The sequence below is a fragment of the Gasterosteus aculeatus genome, chromosome 20 (assembly GCF_964276395.1).
Source record: "Gasterosteus aculeatus chromosome 20, fGasAcu3.hap1.1, whole genome shotgun sequence".
NCBI classification, from domain to species: Eukaryota; Metazoa; Chordata; class Actinopteri; order Perciformes; family Gasterosteidae; genus Gasterosteus; species Gasterosteus aculeatus.
In genome coordinates this window covers 11,954,643-11,971,659 of record NC_135707.1, presented here as the reverse complement: position 1 = coordinate 11,971,659, position 17,017 = coordinate 11,954,643, and the positions used below count along the sequence as shown (strand labels likewise).

The window sequence follows — 17,017 nt, the reverse complement described above, 5'->3', positions numbered from 1 at the left end:
AACTAACCCTAAGTAATCTCCTTATCAAATAAGTCTGCACTGTGTGAAATCTGTCTCCCCCAGGTCAATATTGTTTTCAAAATGATGGTCCTCTTTAGCTTGATGTATGAGGAAAAATGATATAACGGCAGCAGATGGAGGCCCGGTGTCCTATGGGAGCGTCTGAGTGAGCAAAGCCAATTTATTGCTGGAAATCTGTGGGGGAAAAAACTCGCTGAAATAAAACGTGAAATCAGTTCTGTGAAAGTCTAGTCATCTCTATAGCTGCCAACTTTGTCTCATTGTTCCACTCTTTTTTATTTCATGATAATCAACAGGACAAAATTTAAAAAATGACTGCATTGGATCATTCCATGTTTTAATAGAAAAGTCTTTTTTTTGCATTAAAGCATTTCTGGACTGCTCATTGCAGATCAGGTACCAGCGGCCTCTGTTGTTTTTCAAACAAATCACTCTTGAAAGCAACCAATCATCCTCCTTCTCAGCCCACAACCGCCTCCCCTGCCCCCGCCCCAACCCCACCCACCCTCCACCGCGACAAACCGCCCGTGGTAATCGCCCCGTCGCTCCTTGCTTTGGAAGAAGATTGCATTTCGCCAGCAGAGGACCAGATGACAAACGACCAGGCAGAGCGGCCGGAGCAGCAATGCGTTAGGTTGAAAGCAGATGAAGGGAGAGCGGTGGGAGGCCCGACTTGTCTTCACCCGTCCACGATGACCTTTCACGGACGAGTGTGTGATTCACAATCCCCAATTGCGTCGAGGAGAAGTAGGCCGTTGGTGCCACTGGAAAGTAATCTCACACCATCTCGGCTCCCAGAGAACCTGCGAGCTGATGGGTCTGTGCTCGCCTCTGACCGCGGTTCCAACAGACAGGATAAGTGTGATCTTATCTCCAGGCCCCTTGTGTCCTCCACTTATCTGTTCTCACAGAGGACAGAAGCCCGAAAGAGAAACATGGAAGTACAGAGGAGATGAGGAGGTTTGGATCTGGAATACGATCTTCAATAATCACTTCAGAAGTGTCTGGCAGGCAGCATCACTCTCTATCCTGGTCTTTCCTGCTCTTGCTGCTGCACAGTTTTTCACTCACTGGAGACGCGAAATGCAGATTCTGCAGCAGACGAGGTGAGGAACATTTGTTCCGTCCTCCCCTCTGACTCTCCACTCGGCCTGAATTCAGAGCAGGTCCTCTACAATTAATGGAGCTAATTAGTGTACAACTCCTCCGATCCCGCTGCAGTGTAGATGCACTCGTACCGGCTGTAATTAAGGCAACACACGAATACATGGTTTCTAAATGAAATAGTCTTGAGAATTTGAATTGCCTTCACCTAAATGTTAACAGTAAGCTATAACTTTATAGTCTAGCAACAATTGGGATATATTTCATAATATGAAGACAAGAAAAGTATACAATTATGTTATAAGTAGTGGTTTGAAGGGACCATTGGATCGTTTTCAGCTTGTGCCAGATTTGTCAATTTCATACATTTTACTTAAGTTCACAAAATTAATCCACAACAAAGAACCTTTTTAATACAAAGTAACATGGGTAACAAAGTAACAGGGTTTTCATCAAGTAGTTTTACAACTTCAAAAAGTGCTACAACGTTTTTGCGTTGCAGTTTCATAAAGCTTATTAAAATGAGACATCAACATCGGAGCAGCTCAGGCCAATCGCAAAGAAATCTGCTCCAGTGTGGCTCAAGCTCCTAAATTGGTCTGTGCAACAATTCTTATAATGAAACAAAGTGGCAACTTTTTTACCCCCTTGTTTCCTGGTAATTGCTCACATATTTCATATTCCATGTGCCAACTTCATATTTCCTAGGCTTTCTCTTTAAAATGATAATCACAAAAGTCCTTCCAGCGGAGAAGTTGATTTCTAAAATAGGTTAAATAAAGGACGAATACTTCATCCGCTACCGTTTGTAAGTCATTTGTCATTAGATTTGATTTGCTGGAGTTGATGAAGCTTTATTTTTTGGGATGTTCGGCATTAAGGCCTGAATTTAATATCATCTCTGATGTACTTCAGCGCTGTCCTGACACTTTGTCTCCATCTCTTTGCCAGCTGAGTGGATCGCTTGTGTTGTTTCTTCAGAGGAGAGACGAGGGCGATGATAGATGCTCTCAGCATCCTACACGTGTGTGACAGCACGACTAGGACGACAGAAATTAGTTTTGTGATTGCTATCGACAAAACAGAATGTGTCCACGACACCCCCGTTGTTGCCGTGGTGATGGGTCCTTGCAGTGATTGGCGGTATGACAGGCCTACCGGAGACGTGAGGGATTCATCAGGCTCAGATGTAAAACAGAGGGGCTGGAACGCAGCGTCTGCGAGGCTATTCAGGCCTAAACTTCTTTAAGAAGCCAGTTGTGCACATGAGCCGGCGAGTCGGACTAATGGTGTCGGATCCGGCTCAGTCAGCCAGGAGCCACTAACCGGTCCTCCTCCTGAATAAAGAGTCACATTTTAAGAAAATGAATCTTTCATACATCCTCCTTCGGCACAAGAGACTTTCATCTTAGTCTCATTTGCATTTTTGTCACCAAAGCAATTTACATTTTTATAGCATAAGTAATGAACACGAAAGTCATTTACATTTTCTTGCTCAGTCCGCCGGTACGTTGTCTAGACTTGGAGCATATCTGATGGGGAGGGACCAGCATTTGGAAGTGCGCGGGAGTGTTTGCGAGCAGCAGAGAGATGTCTGAATGTGCAGAAAGACATACAAACAATTACACAATTGTTTTAAAGCAAAGATGTTGAGCAGAATTCACTTTCATAATCAATCAGCGACGAGTGGACTAAAGCTTTCAGGTGCAAATCGACACCAAAGCACCTTTCACTTCTGATGGTCCTCACATCAAATAGACAGAGGCGGGCATCTGGAGCAAATGACACCATTTAGACATCACAGAAGAAAACCATTCATACAAGTGACATTCATGTTTCCAAGCCTGCAAAGATGAAAGAGAATAATTCATCACAATTTAGCCTTCGGTCAATGACGTGATTCTGTTAATAGTTTATTATCTTTGCTGATGCATTATGTATACATTGTTAGGAAGAGGATTTTGTTAAAAAAGAATGCCTGTTTCTTCATTAGAAGTTCTTACCAGAAGCAAGATGCATCAACTGATTTAGGAGGGAAGAGAGTCTAAGATGGACAGAATGACTGCAACGCGTGCAACGTGTTAAACCTCCAATTAATGCTATTTTATTCATCTGAATTGTCTAGTTTGAGCATTTATATGGAATTGTGTTCATGTTACGAAGCAAACTCACATATTATCAGTAATAATCGAATAAGCAAACGCCGCTGGATATGTTTAAAGACCTGGTTGGAAAACTGACCCTTTGTTCAGTCCTGTTGGGGAGCTGAAGACAGTCCGGACCCTCCAGGCACGTTTTGATCACCACCCCAACTCTGAATTGCATGAAAGTCATTTTTTTAAGGGCCTGGAATTGAGTTCAGGCCAGCGCTGATTCGCACGCTGACCGCGGCTTGAAACCCTCCTCGCCAAAATGGACCAGGTGCTCAACCTCCAGTCCTGATATTTCAAACTTTTATTACGAGCCTACCAAACTGAGATTAACCGCAGCTGTGTCCCCGGCTGTTGTGTGGCTAATGTAATCACACTTGCTGTTTGTGATAAAGTGTTGGATCCCAAATACAAAGAGGGCGAGGCCAGGGATGGCCGATGAGAGTGTCATCAGAGATGGCAGCCAGGTAATGCACGCTGTGCACAAAACCCCTGCTGCTGCAGCACAGTGGAGTCACATGTTTATTGATGAATCTGGCTTTCCCTGAGTACACAATATGGCTGAGAGAAACAAACAAAGCTCTCAGCGCACAGAACAGATGAACAAACAAGCAGAGGGATTACGGACTGCTGGATGTCCCGCTTAGATGTTTTCATAGATACCAGCTGGACGAAACAAAGGTTTATTGTCATGTCATTGTTTGGGCTTTCTATTTATTGCATTTATGTTGCCCGCATACACGGTCTGTTTAGGTAAGTCAAATGAACAGCAGCAAAGTGGATTTCAATGCTTGAATGAAAAACGCTGAATGACATTTTTAAATCTTACAAATGGAGTATGTTCAAATCTGTCCTCAGATGCTTCAATTTTGGTAGTATTGTCCCTGTATGTAGGGAAATATATTCAGCTCTTAGCCGCCATCTAACAGCGAGAGAGTAGCCTTTGCCTTTACCACAGTGCTTGCGCTCCTGAGCAAGGCACTTACGCCCCTGCTGCCGACGGCTCAGCTGTTAGTGGCCAACGTTCATGCCGGGCTGTGATCGTAATCTGGTCAAATAAAGGTCGCTTGTTAATCTTTCCTGTGTGGGATGGAGATTAACTTCCAACTCTTCCAACTCTCTGGCGCAGATGACAGCAGTGAAAGTCACGGCACCACTTGAAATCCTTTCATGGTGATGTGATATTTGCATTAAAAATAGAGAAGCTAGAAATGTGCTAAACTTTACTTGATAATTGCTTGCATTGAGGGCTGTATCCAGTATCCCTTATATTGGTTATTCATTCTACTCTCATCCGCGAAAAAAAAGTAATTCGCAGAACAAGACATTTCATTTCATGTCATTGAGAAAGTTGCATTGAGCGTGAGGGTTGTTTGTATAACTTGTGTCCCTGCGCACTGGGGGGGGGGGGGCGCTCTCCCGTCACCGCTCCTCGGTTGTTTTCGAGCTCGGCGCCGCTCACACCTGAAGTGACAGCGGGGGGAGGGAGGGGACGGGGGGGGGGGGGGGGGGGGGAGTGACGCCGAGGGAAGCTCCGAGCTGGGATGACGCGCGGTGCTGCCCAGCCTGCTGCTTCTTCCGCCGCGCCGCGACTGCAGGGCGCATTGGCAGATCAAGTCAGAAGGAAAACACGCAAAAGAGGGGGTGGTGTTGGTGGGGCGGTGGGGGGTGGGGGGACACGCGCATGTGACGGGCTTTTGGACGTTTTCCAATCACCTCCAAGTCGGGAAGGGGGATCTGATCACTCCACACAGGGATCGGTGTCATTTTCTCACCGCGAGCCTCCCGCCCCCCCTTTTTTTTGTCGCCCGCGGATCGATCACAGCACCATGCGAGCAGGAGAGACGCGCCCTGTGCCATGCTGAACGACTCCCCGGCTCTCCTGCTGGCCCTCACCGCGGTGGCCGGGATTCTCCAGCGATGTCAGGGCTGGAGCGACGAGGACCTCCTCCTGCCGCCCACCAACTCCTCCGACACGTTCGTGGCCAACCTGGAGGTGGACGTGCGCTTCTCCAAGAGGTCCGTGGAGGAGAGCGGCGACGCCGCGTCCCCCGACGGCTCCCCCCTGCAGCCGCTGTCCCAGTGCAACGTGAGCGTCCAGAGGCTGCAGCCCACCTCGCTGGTGGCCCGCTGGGACAGCAGCTTCGGCTTCCAGTGTGACGTGCTCATCTACACCACCAACAACCACGGCAGGGCTTTTTTCTCCGCGTCTCTGAACAGGGCGATCTCCCCCGTCGTCATCGAGCACCTCGGGGTCACCGGGGGTCAGCAGGAGCTGCGGCTGTGCGTGGGCTGCGGGATGTCCCGGTACCGGAGGTTCGGTCAGGGCAGGTCGAGGGGCCAGCAGGCCGGGGATCAGGTCACTTTCTGCTGCGTGGATTTCAGCCTCGACGAGCTGAAGGGGGACAAAAGTTGGAGGCTGAACCGAAAGCCCATCGAGTCGACACTTGTGGCATGTTTCATGACTTTGGTTATCATTGTGTGGAGTGTTGCTGCTCTCATATGGCCAGTCCCGATCATTGCAGGATTTCTGCCCAATGGGATGGAGCAGAGGAGACCGAGATAATTGAAATATTCTTTATTATAATTAGCCTGTGCTGCCTATACTATAATTGTAGCCATTCAACTGTTCTCCTGAATGAATGATTGAGGAGCTTTGGAGACACTTTGACCAAATGTTTTAGTTTTGGGTGTTCTTTAATCCCTAATAAAGCTCCTCGTCATACTTGGACAACCAAGGTAAAGTATGATGGATTATAATAGCCAATATTAATTTATACTGGGACCAACACCAATGTTTTTTGTATACCCTTGTAGGCCTTCCTATAGATTATGTCAACGTAAACTGTGCACACTTTTATCTTTTAACAGTGTTTGTATAGTTTTTAATATTTCTAGAAAGTTTTTGCCTTATCCCATGTGTAGGATTTTTTCACTGAAAACTGAATTTTAAAGTGTGCTGTCACATATCTAACCTATAGTCTATAGTAAATGTATTAGTTTTTTCCCAATATACGTTGTGAAAAAAATAGATGTTGTTTCAGATTGACGTATAGAGGGTTTCAATAATTATATTATTACATTGATTTATAACGTCAAGCTTAATGGACGTGCTTATTTGTATTCATGTTTCGGCGGTTTCAATTACAATAAAATTGATTAGAGGCTATATCTCAGATTCTTTTTTGAACTGTTCTCTGTAGCCTGAATCAATTTACTTCAACATGTGATCCAAAGGAAAAAAAGTCATCATTGTCAAACTCTGTAGAAAATATACTCAGTGCATTAGGTGCACCAATTGGAAGCCAATGCCGTCTAATGCAACGGTCCTCTATTAAAAACGACCTTGTGTTTCTGCTCTCGGGAAACCTCATTGCTATGAAATGGATTTACTAAATAATAGAAACATCTGTCAGTATAACACAAAACAATTCAACAACACCACAATAAAGAATTCCAAATTATCATGACAGAATCATATTTTAATAGGGAGGTGGAAATTGCACAAATAGAGGATTCTATTGTGATATATTCATTTTGTAATGATCTGACAAACTATAGAAATACCAGGCTATATACAGCTTTAATACATATACACATACAATGCAATCATCCTCTATCCTTCAGATTATTACCCGTATTTCAATAGCAAAATGAAAACCCTCCATTTGATTCTGGGCACATTCCAGGGTGTTCAATTATTGATGCAGTTAGCAGCATTTCAGTGTTGTGGCTGATCCAGCTAATGTTTCTTTATTAATCCTCATCTGTTACAAATATTTGTTTTAGAACCGTGATGTTAACACACTCATGGGTTTATATACACCTTCCCTTTTTAACAGTCTTAAGGTGTTTTTCTGAGACTCATAAGAGACTTGACAGAGTGGATTTGTATTATACAACCCATTGATTGTTAAATTATCATGTAAAATGCACTTCATTGTCAGATGAATAAATTCCCTCAGTTTTGACCAATTAATCTATTTCAACAGCCCTTCACTAAATCCTCCTGTCATCAGGTGGACAAAATAACAACAAACATCTCATTATAATATTATGCAGCCACAACCTCCAGCATTTATCTAAAACAGTTTCATTTCCACACCATGGAGACTAAAAGGACTAACCGATTAGACGGCATTGTTTTTTTATTAAGCGTCAATAGAAGCCTTGAAGTGGACAACAACATAACATATTCTTAAGAGTTGTAGCTATAATGTGAAACCACTGGGTATACTAGTCGCCCATACACTTTGTTTTTATATGTATTACATTTATATAAATGCATTTTACACTCCTAAACAGTGATATTTAGCTGTTTTCATGAAGAAAGTACCTGTCAAAATGGCGACTCTGGCCACGCCTTTAAATTACCTGGCGCTTTAAGGCAGCGCGTGCCGCTCACACACGTAAAGGAAGTGGAGGCGCCGTGTGTGATCGTCACGTAGACGAGAGGTAAATACAGCCCATCAAAGCCACAGCTCCGGACGAAGTGCTGAAATATGCGCAGGAACCTGGATGGGATTTCCACCGGGTCAAACAGAAGAACTTGGTGAGGCAGAATGAGCTCGTTAGTCGCGCTTCAGCTTCTACTTGTTGCATTCATCGCCTCCGCTGAGTCAGGTAAGTTACAGCTTGATTATTAACGAGCCGGATGAGGTTAAACACCAACACTGATCATTATTCCTTAAGTTGGGGGACACCGGAGACCTGTGTCCTCCAGTAATCGCAGTGTCTCAAAGGTGTTCTGGGTCGATCTGCTTACACGTCAGATTGAGACCGGTTGGGACCCAGATGACTTAATAATTGTATTAGTCGTGTCAGAGTATTAACGTTAGCTCACAGAGCTAATACAATGGGCTGGGTCTATTTCTTCCAATCAGAAACCGATCGATTGATAGGTGGATTAAAAAAAGCAGGATCTGTGGGACTCGATCAAGGTGCTGTTGTGTGTTCTAACAAGGCTGTGTTTGCTCAGCACAGGCCTGGTTAGTCATTGGGAGTGAAGCCCAGCTGTTGGACTTTAAGTCATTGGGACTTCGGGCGAGACGCTACGATCTGATTTCATGGTGTTGCGTGTTCTTCCGCACTGAACTGAACGTTGTTGGGTTTTTTTTTTTCAATCTTAATTGCAATTTTAAACATCGTCGTTTTTCTTTCTCCCCAGGGGTCCAGAAGCTGACCGTCAGCCCTGACAGAGGCACCTACCTCAACATCACTAGCAGCAGCAGTCAGGTCAAAGGTTGCGCCGTGTGCACGGGGGCCGGAGGCTCGCGGCGATGCGGGCCGTCCCTTGTGATCAAAGACGACACTCCTGTCTCAATAGAGTTTGAATGCTCCAGACCTCAAGATGTATTCAGTGTGGAAATTGTGCGAAATATAGGTAAATATAGTGCTGCAGCAAAGGTGTTGTTTAAATGGTTCTCTTCTTAAATAATTCTCGTCATCTTGCAGAACTGATGTGGTTGGATTTGTTTTTGGTTTGAAATATTCTTCGCTTGTATTCGCTCCTCAGAATGTACAACAAAGTTGTGCAATGGCCACATCATCCAGGCTGACTCCGACTCGCTTCCCTTCCTGGATTTTAACCGCAAGTTCACCTGGAACCTGAATGCGTCTCCGCCGGAAGCGTTCAAAATAGACTTCAACAACATTGGCATGAGACAGATTAATCAGTCAACGGGATGCCCAGACGGACACAGCTACACCCTGCGGGCCTTCCAGACCACCGGCGAGGTGGCCGTAGGGAAATACTGCACAATGGGACATATTAGCAGTGCTCAGATACTGAATCAAGGGAGCTTTTCTCTGGACGTCCCACCGGGGCAGAAGCTGCAAAATAGCCAGTTCGATGTGTCTGTCGGGGAGGAAATCAAATGTGAGTTTGTGTCTGAATAATCCCCCCCATCCTCCGTGTGTCCCTCATCATGTTATTTGACCGTTGTCTCTTTTTTAATCTTTTTTTTCCCCTCTCGCAGCTCTTGCTAAAATCACACTGACGTTGCCAAAAGGGACCTCGTCCTCCGAGTTGCTCTCGCCGAACTACCCGGACAGTTTTCCCGACGACGACTTGATGGAGTGGTACGTTCAGGTCCCGGCCGAACACAAGGCAGCCGTCCAGTTCCTGAATGTCTCAGAGCCACGTTGTCTGAAGAAGGAGGCAGCGGTGGAGTACCACAGCTATGCTAGAGCGGCGGTGGTGCGGAGTCTGACGGAGCCGCAGCCGGCCCACATTCCGGGAAAATTCACCTTCATGCTGAGGAACTGCGAGATGGACACAAGACGCGCTGGTCTGATGCTACGCTTCAAGGTCTCCGCTTCAAGTGCAATATCATCAGGTTTGCTTACCATTTTCTACTTTTGACCTCTGCCAAGATAGTGATGTATATGACCTTCACTAAATGTAAAGGTTTTACCTCTGGGATCATTTTACGGTTGAGTGGCTGGGAGACCTTGATGGTTTTGGTTTAGGGGTGATCTTGATCTCTATAAGATTCTTTTATTTTTAAGCCACTCTATACTGAAGGAGCTAACAGATTGGCTCCTTCGAATGATGATATAAATAATACAAATGATTCAACTGAAATCTAGACCTTCTATGGCCAATATTAGTGGAAGATTTAGCAGCAGCGGCGTATATTTCCCCCAGGAGTTGATCGAGACCAAAAATCAGCTGAAAGACATTCAGCAAGTGACAGGAGTTCGACCTCAAACAGTAATTTTGTTTTCTTTGTTGCCAGGTGATCAAATAAATCCAATATTGCTGCTCTAATGTCACCAACTACAATTGGTCCTACAAACCGGTTTCGTCTGAGGTCGATAGAAAAAGTAACCTGATGCAAATAGCGAGTGAATGCGTCACGTTTAAGAAGTACGACAGGGCAGTTCTCCCGGTCCGAAGCAACACGTTGAAAGGTTCAGCGTTGGTTCAGGTTTTGCTGTGACGATGAAAGCGGAGGGACGACGTCTCTACATGTTGCAGCAGGCAACTGTTCAATATAGATGACCTTTTTTTTTTCCTGTTACAACAAGGAAACCGTAGCATTAGTCAAGAGTGTGATAGAAATGTCCCGGCGGATACGGAAGGCTTCTGTGAGAGCGAGTAATGAATCTGTGACGTGGGCCTACTGGCGTTTATCTGAGCCTTGGGCTAAAGGGAAATAGGGGCACTTCGAAATTGCCTCATCACTGAGTCACCATTGACTAAAATCACTTCCTTCAACTATCGGGGAGTCCTGTCACGCTCTACCGCTCAAATCAAAAGTCTTATTCCTGTTTGGCGTTGTTGGGATTTGAAACCTGGCCGCACATTTGCACTCGTGTGCCTGGTTGGAGTTGGTGAACTGTTAATCCCTCATGCGATTTCATTCTGTAGTGTCGTGTCACGTGGATATGCGCAACATGGAGGGGCTTTCTCTTCTCATCGAGAGGCTGAGACCGGCCTCCGGCTGTGAGATGACCGTAAACGCTGTGTCCAAGGAGAAGATCACCATCACAGGGAGGAGTCACCTGACTTTCCAGGACTGCGTTCCTGAAGAGCTTCTTATCACCGCCAGGAGAGTCATAGGTAAATCCAGATGACCTTTTACCTGTACCCGTAAGCCAAGCCGTGAATCATTTTTATTACTCCATGCTGGTTTTTTTTTTTTTATTTTGTTTTTTTTAAGGTTAATAATAACCAAGAGCCTGACCAACATCATGTTTTACCCCAAACGTGTATTTATTTTAATTGTTCTTATTAGCGAGATAGTCGCTGGAAAGTCTTTTTGCATCTGTTGTCCAAGTGAACGTTTGAACCCTGATTTTAGTTAAATTCATAATCTAGCACACTTCTCCATGGACGCCGTGTGATCATATCAACTAATTTGATTTCATTAAAAGTTAAAGTGGCACTTTTTTTTTCTCACTTTACTGGCGTCCACATAGTTAGAGTTTATTTGACCAAGCTTTGAGACAAGTTGTCCCCGTGGCCAACATCGCTCTACGGAAACGTTGTCACTATTAAGCTGGATATTTGTGTGCGTTTTTAGAGTGCGTCCAGCTGGCAGACTGCCCGACGAGGTCGACCCGTCTGTTGGTGCCCGCACTGCCGACTTGCCTTCCCGCCCCCCTGAGCAGCGTGACCTGGACTCTGCGGCCTCCTCAGCACGGCGCGCTGGAGCTGACGTCTCCCACTGAGCTCCTAAAGCAGTCTCTCCCCGGGCAGCAGTGCAACGACAGCTTCATCATCAGAGTGGCCGAGGACGACGGCACCACTGTTGGAAACTTCTGCCCTCGGGGGGCCATACAGAAGATCCAACTCCACACCAACGTGTCCGTCACTGTGTCCGGCGTGGATGGCGAAGGACTGAAGACACCCTTTGGGCATGTTCTGGATGCCATTTTTAAAGCGGAGATATCTGGTAAGGAGCAGTTTTTACTATTTAAATGAATACATTAAGTGAATGTTTTTTGGCGATTTATTAAATATTTTCTTTCTAATCATTTTCAGAAAGTTACATATTCACTGTGTCTCCAGAGATGGACACTCCCATCCTTTTGGCTACTCCTGGTTGGCCAGTAGGTATGAGGTCTTACTCCACAGTCTCCTGGATTGTCTCCGTCCCCCCGAAGCGGGACGCTCACCTGGTGTTCACCAACCTCAGCCAGCCCAAGTGCAGCAACCGTCACACCAACATCCGGGTGCAGAGAGTCGGCTGCCTGGAGGAGGAGTACAGCCGCAGGGAGGACGAGGAGGCCGAGAGCAAGATCGCCGTCTCGGGGAGCTTCTACCTCAACATGTCGAACTGCATGCCCGAAACGGGACACTTTGGCGTCATCACCATGGTCACCCTGGAGAACAGCAAAAGTAAGAGGACGCGCGGTCGGGTTATTCCGTCTGCATTGCAGCTTTGTATGTAAACTGTAATTAGTATTAGTAGTTTAGAGGCATTCATAAGTTAGTGGTACTTTTTTAGATAACTTTAAATTCATTACGCATTCTTTCAGTCATGTATGTGCCTTGTTGTCCAAAGTATAGATTTTGTAAAGTACAGATGTCCATTACAAAACCAATGGCAGTCTCATTCGCCTCAGCTGTGCTCCGCTTTGTTGTTAATGCTAATTTTGTGATTCATCCAAAAGGTTTTGGCCTGTGACATAGAATATGTCTGTAAATAACCGTCTTGTGGTTTTGGGAGCTTTTATGTGTCTTTCGCTCGCTCGCTAACCGGTGGCAGAATGAAACCAGGCCTCCTTTACAGCCTTGTTGTGAATACTCAACACTGATGTCATTTGTTTTTGGTCGAACATTAGTGATTAACTCCTGAACAATAGATCATCCCTGAACCACTCAATGGCATTCCCATCGACCTCCGCCTACCTTGTGTTTAACCGCTTACTAGCATGGCTTTAGACTCGGGTCTTTGTTTGTTTTTCTTTTCTTTTGTTTCTTTTGGGCCCAAACATTCCTAAAAAAAACAATATAATCATAATAGTCATAAGAAGTTCAACAACAGTTTGTTTTTCATTTTCATGAACAATATAATATTTTTCAGCGATCACTGTACTGTACAATGCAAAGTGTTAATGAACGATGACATGAGTTTGTTTTCTGTCATTTAGACCTTCTCCTCACCGTCTTGAGTGTGGTGGCTTCTCTGGTGGTCATTTTTGTCATCGTGCTGGTAGTTGTCTGTGTGGTGATCAGGTGAGTGGATTGGCTTCACATTTTATTCCTATTCATTTATACTTTTAAAATGGAATGTATGTCTTTTGAGGTTGCTCGCTTGTGGAAATAATTCTAAAAGTTTTTTTGTCAAATTACATGTTCGCCTCAACGATTTCCGCAGTCACTCAAAAGTTTTGTTTTTTTTAATTAAATGGGTCAACTATCCATTTAATGCCGATGTCACTCTTAAGCTCTCCATTGTCACTGTTCTGCCCAACAGGAAGAAGAAGAAGGCGCTGAATCATCAAGTGTCCATCTACAATCCAAACGGCACCAGCTTCCTTCCAGGACAGAACAACTTCCCGAAAACACGCGAGGACGAGTCCCACGTGTACGCCTCCATCGAGGAAACGCTGATCTACACCGACCTGCTGAGGAAAGGTGCAAAGATGGGTGTGTACGGAGAGGTCGACGCATCCCGGCCCTTCGCAGGCCACACGGACTCCCAAAAGCCCCTCGTCGGCGAAGACGCCGATACAGATGACATGCCAGTTGGGGCTTACCAGCAGTTTCAGGCTCCTCCCCTTCCCGTCAGGCCCATCAGCCACGTCCAATGCCTGGTGGACAACGTGATCTACCAGACTGAAAGCGAAGGCGAGAACTCCCCGACTCTGGGAACGGAAGGAGGGAGCTAAGGAGAAGATTGGATTCGGCTTTTCTCTTGACCTGTGTACTTGAATTTTGAGATCTTGTGATTACCTGCCCTCCTGAAAGCCTTTTGTTTTTTCCCTCTCGAGCCTCTAGTTTTGCACCGAGGCCACACTGAATAACGCTGCTGAAACCCAGCAGCAGCTTTTAGCTCGATCCTCTTTTCACCAGTTGTGCTACAATGAAAAATCTTTGTTACGTTTAATAAATCAATGTTTTATACATTTCATGTTTTTTTTTTAATATTCAGTAGCAAACGTATGTCCTGTTTACATGCATAGTTTTCATCAGTAAATAATAACCTCACTGCTGTTGCGATGCACGGAACCTTTACAGCATCATTGCAACGTTACTTTTATTGGAGGAGATTGTGTTTCCCATGTTGTGTTTATCATGTTCCTGTTGTTTAGCACTGATCCTGCACTTCCGAGTGTTTTTAGATGTTTTGGCATTACACCACAAATGTGCCTTAAATAGAGCACAACGCACTCCTGCTAATACAGTTTAGTATCTTTGTTGTTTTTTTAATTATTTTTGTTTTTTTGGACCCATACTTTTGGAAAGATGTAGTCTGATCTTCTACCTAAAGCGAATGTGTTTCTGTGGTCATTCACCTTTTTTTCATGCTCTACTTTTGGCTCATTGCAAATGAGATTTGCTAGTCGCAGCTTGTATTTCCCGCCTTGTTCTGCAGACCACAGATCCCTTCTGAAATTAAACTACAATCCTTGTACAAACCTAAATGCCGTCTGTGAGCTGAAAAATATTTTTGTTGGTTGACTGAATTGTGTTATTAGTAATGGGTAGCTTTTAATAGTGGGACGTGCACATCACATCATTAAACAAAATAGGTCTGTCTTGCATGTTGTTGTGAAGACCAACTCGTTCGGTTTGGAATAACACACGGATCTAAATGTCCGAACCACAGTAGGTCTCAGTCAAGTCCAAATGAAATGTCATGGAAAATAATAACTGCATGTTAAAACCTTTTATTTAAAGTATCCATTTTGACGATATGGCTGCCTAGTGTGAAGATGCCAGCATATTGACATGTACATTTGAACTAGTTGGAATTTGTAGAAAAGTGGTAAAGTTTTTCAATTAAACTTGTGAAAAATACAGATTTAAATGGTGTTGTTTGTCTTTAGCCATGTCGCCTCCTGCAGGTCATAAAATGAACTACAAATGTCTAAGAAAAGAGCTCATGCGCTGACACACCTGTGATGACTTCATCAGGGATTTTCCATGGAGACGTCCAAACGTGTGTATCTGATGTGACCCTCCTTTGGATGAGCAAACCATTAAGAGTGCGACCACAGAAATGGTTTGCGTGATCTTTGTTGAACTGATCATCTTAGTACGGACCGTTCATTCAAAGCACAGTTTCCGTTTTTTAAGTTGTATTCCGAAAGGAAAACCTTGTCTGCATACGTCCTTTTAACCTTTCTGATGAGCAAAAGGGTCCCATCAAGTCAACTGAATATGTGAACAAAAACAAAATGTCATGTAAAGTGCCATGAAAAGTCATGTTTAGTTTTCCTCAAAAGTGTTTATTGCATTGATTAGCAGATAACACAAAACACATTTAATGAATATTATGAATATGTAATTATGTTATAACATGCTGGAGTATTTGGGAACAGGAGTTTGTCGAATGCATGTGATGTGTTCAGCTCACACAATGACATAACGTATCCCAGAAAGTATGTTTAACGTCCCTGTATTCATTTAAATGTTTACCTTTTATGTGTCTCTGTGGAATCGCTTTTCATTTCATTGAACTATGTATCTGCGCAGAGTGACACCGGCCCTCAGACGATGTTGAACTCGCACACGGAGGCCTCCTCCACCCGGCAGCTCTCATCGAACCACTTCCCGTTGGCCGTGGTGGAGAGGATGCCACAGTTCTGGCTGCGGCCTCCGTCCGGCTGCCGGGTGATGTCTGTCTCCCAGTTCTTGAAGCGCAGGCCGGAGCCTGATTGGTCCACCCACTGGCCATCGGTCACCGTGTCGTCGATGCCCAGCCAGATGTGCTCCTCTGGGCCGATGCTCTGACGCACGTAGTTGTGGAGCTGGTCGTTCTCGTCCCCTGTCAGAGGCGTGCTCAGACTTCCCCCCTTGGCGAGGCAGTCGGCGCTGGCTGCGCGGAAGGTCTTCTTCACCGGGTCGGCCAGGAAACACTTGCCGAGGACCTTGGTGCCTCGCAGACAAACTTCAAAATTCAGAAAATCAGTGGCGCTCAGGTGTTAATGCTAAGATGTTGAATTCTATTATATAGTATTGGCCTGTATTTTGTCTATTCTGATTTTGGAGCTGAGATAAATAATGTAATTGTGTGGTATTTATGATTTGCAAAACAAATACCTGTCTGTAAAGCCTGCTTCTCTTTCAGCAGATTCAGCTCTTGAACAATGTCCACAATCTGTTTCTTCAGCTCCTCAATGGCAGCACTGTTTGTACACTCTGTTGAAGAGGCAAAACAAATGAGAAATGTGTTCTAAAGCCAAATGCATTTAGTATAACTGACGGGCTCCTGCAGTGAGGTTATTCTGTAAAGGTTATGAATGGGTATTACTTTCATATCCAACATCAAGTTAATAACCTACCTCTCTTTCCATTTCTGTTCTGCTGCGACGTGCAGGGTGTCAGGAGGAGAAGGAGGAACATCAACATATGAGCATCCATCGTGCTTGGAGAAATACTTTACATCCACCGTAAATAAACCGTTTTTGTTGCAGCAGCACAACAACAAAAAAGCTCCTCACAGCTCTGAGCGTCGGCCAGACTCAGGCTGTTGAGTTTTACGGCACTGGGTTGAATGAGGTAATCTAGTCCGAGAGAACAAATGTTTTACAGCTGTTGGTGTTGCTTTTAAAACGCAAGAGCCTTGCAGTTTAACAGAGAAGCGTGACTTGTTTTCCAAATGTTTGGAGGTAAACTGTATATTACAGTCTGTCTGTGGTGTCACATCTATTACATAGACAATACTTTCATTATGTTTCCTCATCATCCTCATTGAATATCGGCATCGGTCTGTGCCGCTTTATGAGCAGCAGACAGTTTTGCCTTTTCTTAGTTGCTTGCTAAATGAATCATACGGCTTTCTGCAGAGAAAGGTTGGATGGTTCTCCCACAGCACCACATCTGGATCTCGACAGTGAACTGAACGAGGGCTGGCTGACACGTGGCACAGACTCATATGACATCAAAATGTCTTTACTTTTTCAGTGGTTTCTGTCCTCCGAATGCTAGTGATCTTACATTTCGACGTGAATACACCCTCATTACAGCCAAAAGGCTAGCGACAAACTTATATACACGTACACACTAGATACACTGCATAATAACCTTAATTGTGTTATCTTCAAAGACATAACTCTTCATT

The 17,017-nt window shown here is 44.8% G+C and overlaps 3 protein-coding genes and 1 long non-coding RNA gene across 4 annotated transcripts; 2 read left to right on the top strand and 2 right to left on the bottom strand.

Moving 5' to 3' along the window:
• Positions 1 to 1,516: 1,516 nt before the first annotated feature.
• On the bottom strand, positions 1,517 to 2,740 carry LOC120809997 (uncharacterized). The gene is made up of 2 exons (XR_005710182.2): positions 2,611 to 2,740; positions 1,517 to 2,462 (listed from the first exon to the last, which is right to left on the bottom strand). It is a non-coding gene; the product is annotated as an uncharacterized LOC120809997 (long non-coding RNA).
• Positions 2,741 to 3,020: 280 nt separating this feature from the next.
• Positions 3,021 to 6,444, top strand: tmem158 (transmembrane protein 158). The gene has a single exon (XM_040166039.2). It carries the CDS (start codon positions 5,134 to 5,136, stop codon positions 5,839 to 5,841), a length of 708 nt encoding a protein of 235 aa, XP_040021973.1. The 5' UTR covers positions 3,021 to 5,133; the 3' UTR covers positions 5,842 to 6,444.
• A 1,224-nt stretch (positions 6,445 to 7,668) lies between these two features.
• Positions 7,669 to 14,753, top strand: cdcp1a (CUB domain containing protein 1a). The gene is made up of 9 exons (XM_040166038.2): positions 7,669 to 7,898; positions 8,443 to 8,658; positions 8,791 to 9,153; positions 9,254 to 9,613; positions 10,651 to 10,842; positions 11,306 to 11,677; positions 11,767 to 12,123; positions 12,879 to 12,963; positions 13,205 to 14,753. Exons 1-9 carry the CDS (start codon positions 7,838 to 7,840, stop codon positions 13,617 to 13,619), a joined length of 2,421 nt encoding a protein of 806 aa, XP_040021972.2. The 5' UTR covers positions 7,669 to 7,837; the 3' UTR covers positions 13,620 to 14,753.
• A 408-nt stretch (positions 14,754 to 15,161) lies between these two features.
• Positions 15,162 to 16,449, bottom strand: clec3ba (C-type lectin domain family 3, member Ba). Its single transcript, XM_040165475.2, has 3 exons — positions 16,239 to 16,449; positions 15,997 to 16,095; positions 15,162 to 15,844 (listed from the first exon to the last, which is right to left on the bottom strand). The coding sequence occupies exons 1-3, from the start codon at positions 16,315 to 16,317 to the stop codon at positions 15,444 to 15,446; spliced, it is 579 nt and encodes a 192-aa protein (XP_040021409.2). The 5' UTR covers positions 16,318 to 16,449; the 3' UTR covers positions 15,162 to 15,443.
• Positions 16,450 to 17,017: the final 568 nt, after the last annotated feature.

Excerpts from the sequence above, each read along its gene's own strand:
- cdcp1a (XM_040166038.2), top strand. The coding sequence starts at position 7,838 with ATGAGCTCGTTAGTCGCGCTTCAGCTTCTACTTGTTGCATTCATCGCC. Across the intron at positions 9,614-10,650 it reads TTCAAGTGCAATATCATCAG|TGTCGTGTCACGTGGATATG; the intron begins GTTTGCTTACCA and ends TTCATTCTGTAG. Across the intron at positions 10,843-11,305 it reads CACCGCCAGGAGAGTCATAG|AGTGCGTCCAGCTGGCAGAC; the intron begins GTAAATCCAGAT and ends GTGCGTTTTTAG.
- tmem158 (XM_040166039.2), top strand. The coding sequence starts at position 5,134 with ATGCTGAACGACTCCCCGGCTCTCCTGCTGGCCCTCACCGCGGTGGCC.
- clec3ba (XM_040165475.2), bottom strand. The coding sequence starts at position 16,317 with ATGGATGCTCATATGTTGATGTTCCTCCTTCTCCTCCTGACACCCTGC. Across the intron at positions 16,096-16,238 it reads GAACAGAAATGGAAAGAGAG|AGTGTACAAACAGTGCTGCC; the intron begins GTAGGTTATTAA and ends CCTCTTCAACAG. Across the intron at positions 15,845-15,996 it reads GAAGCAGGCTTTACAGACAG|TTTGTCTGCGAGGCACCAAG; the intron begins GTATTTGTTTTG and ends TGAATTTTGAAG.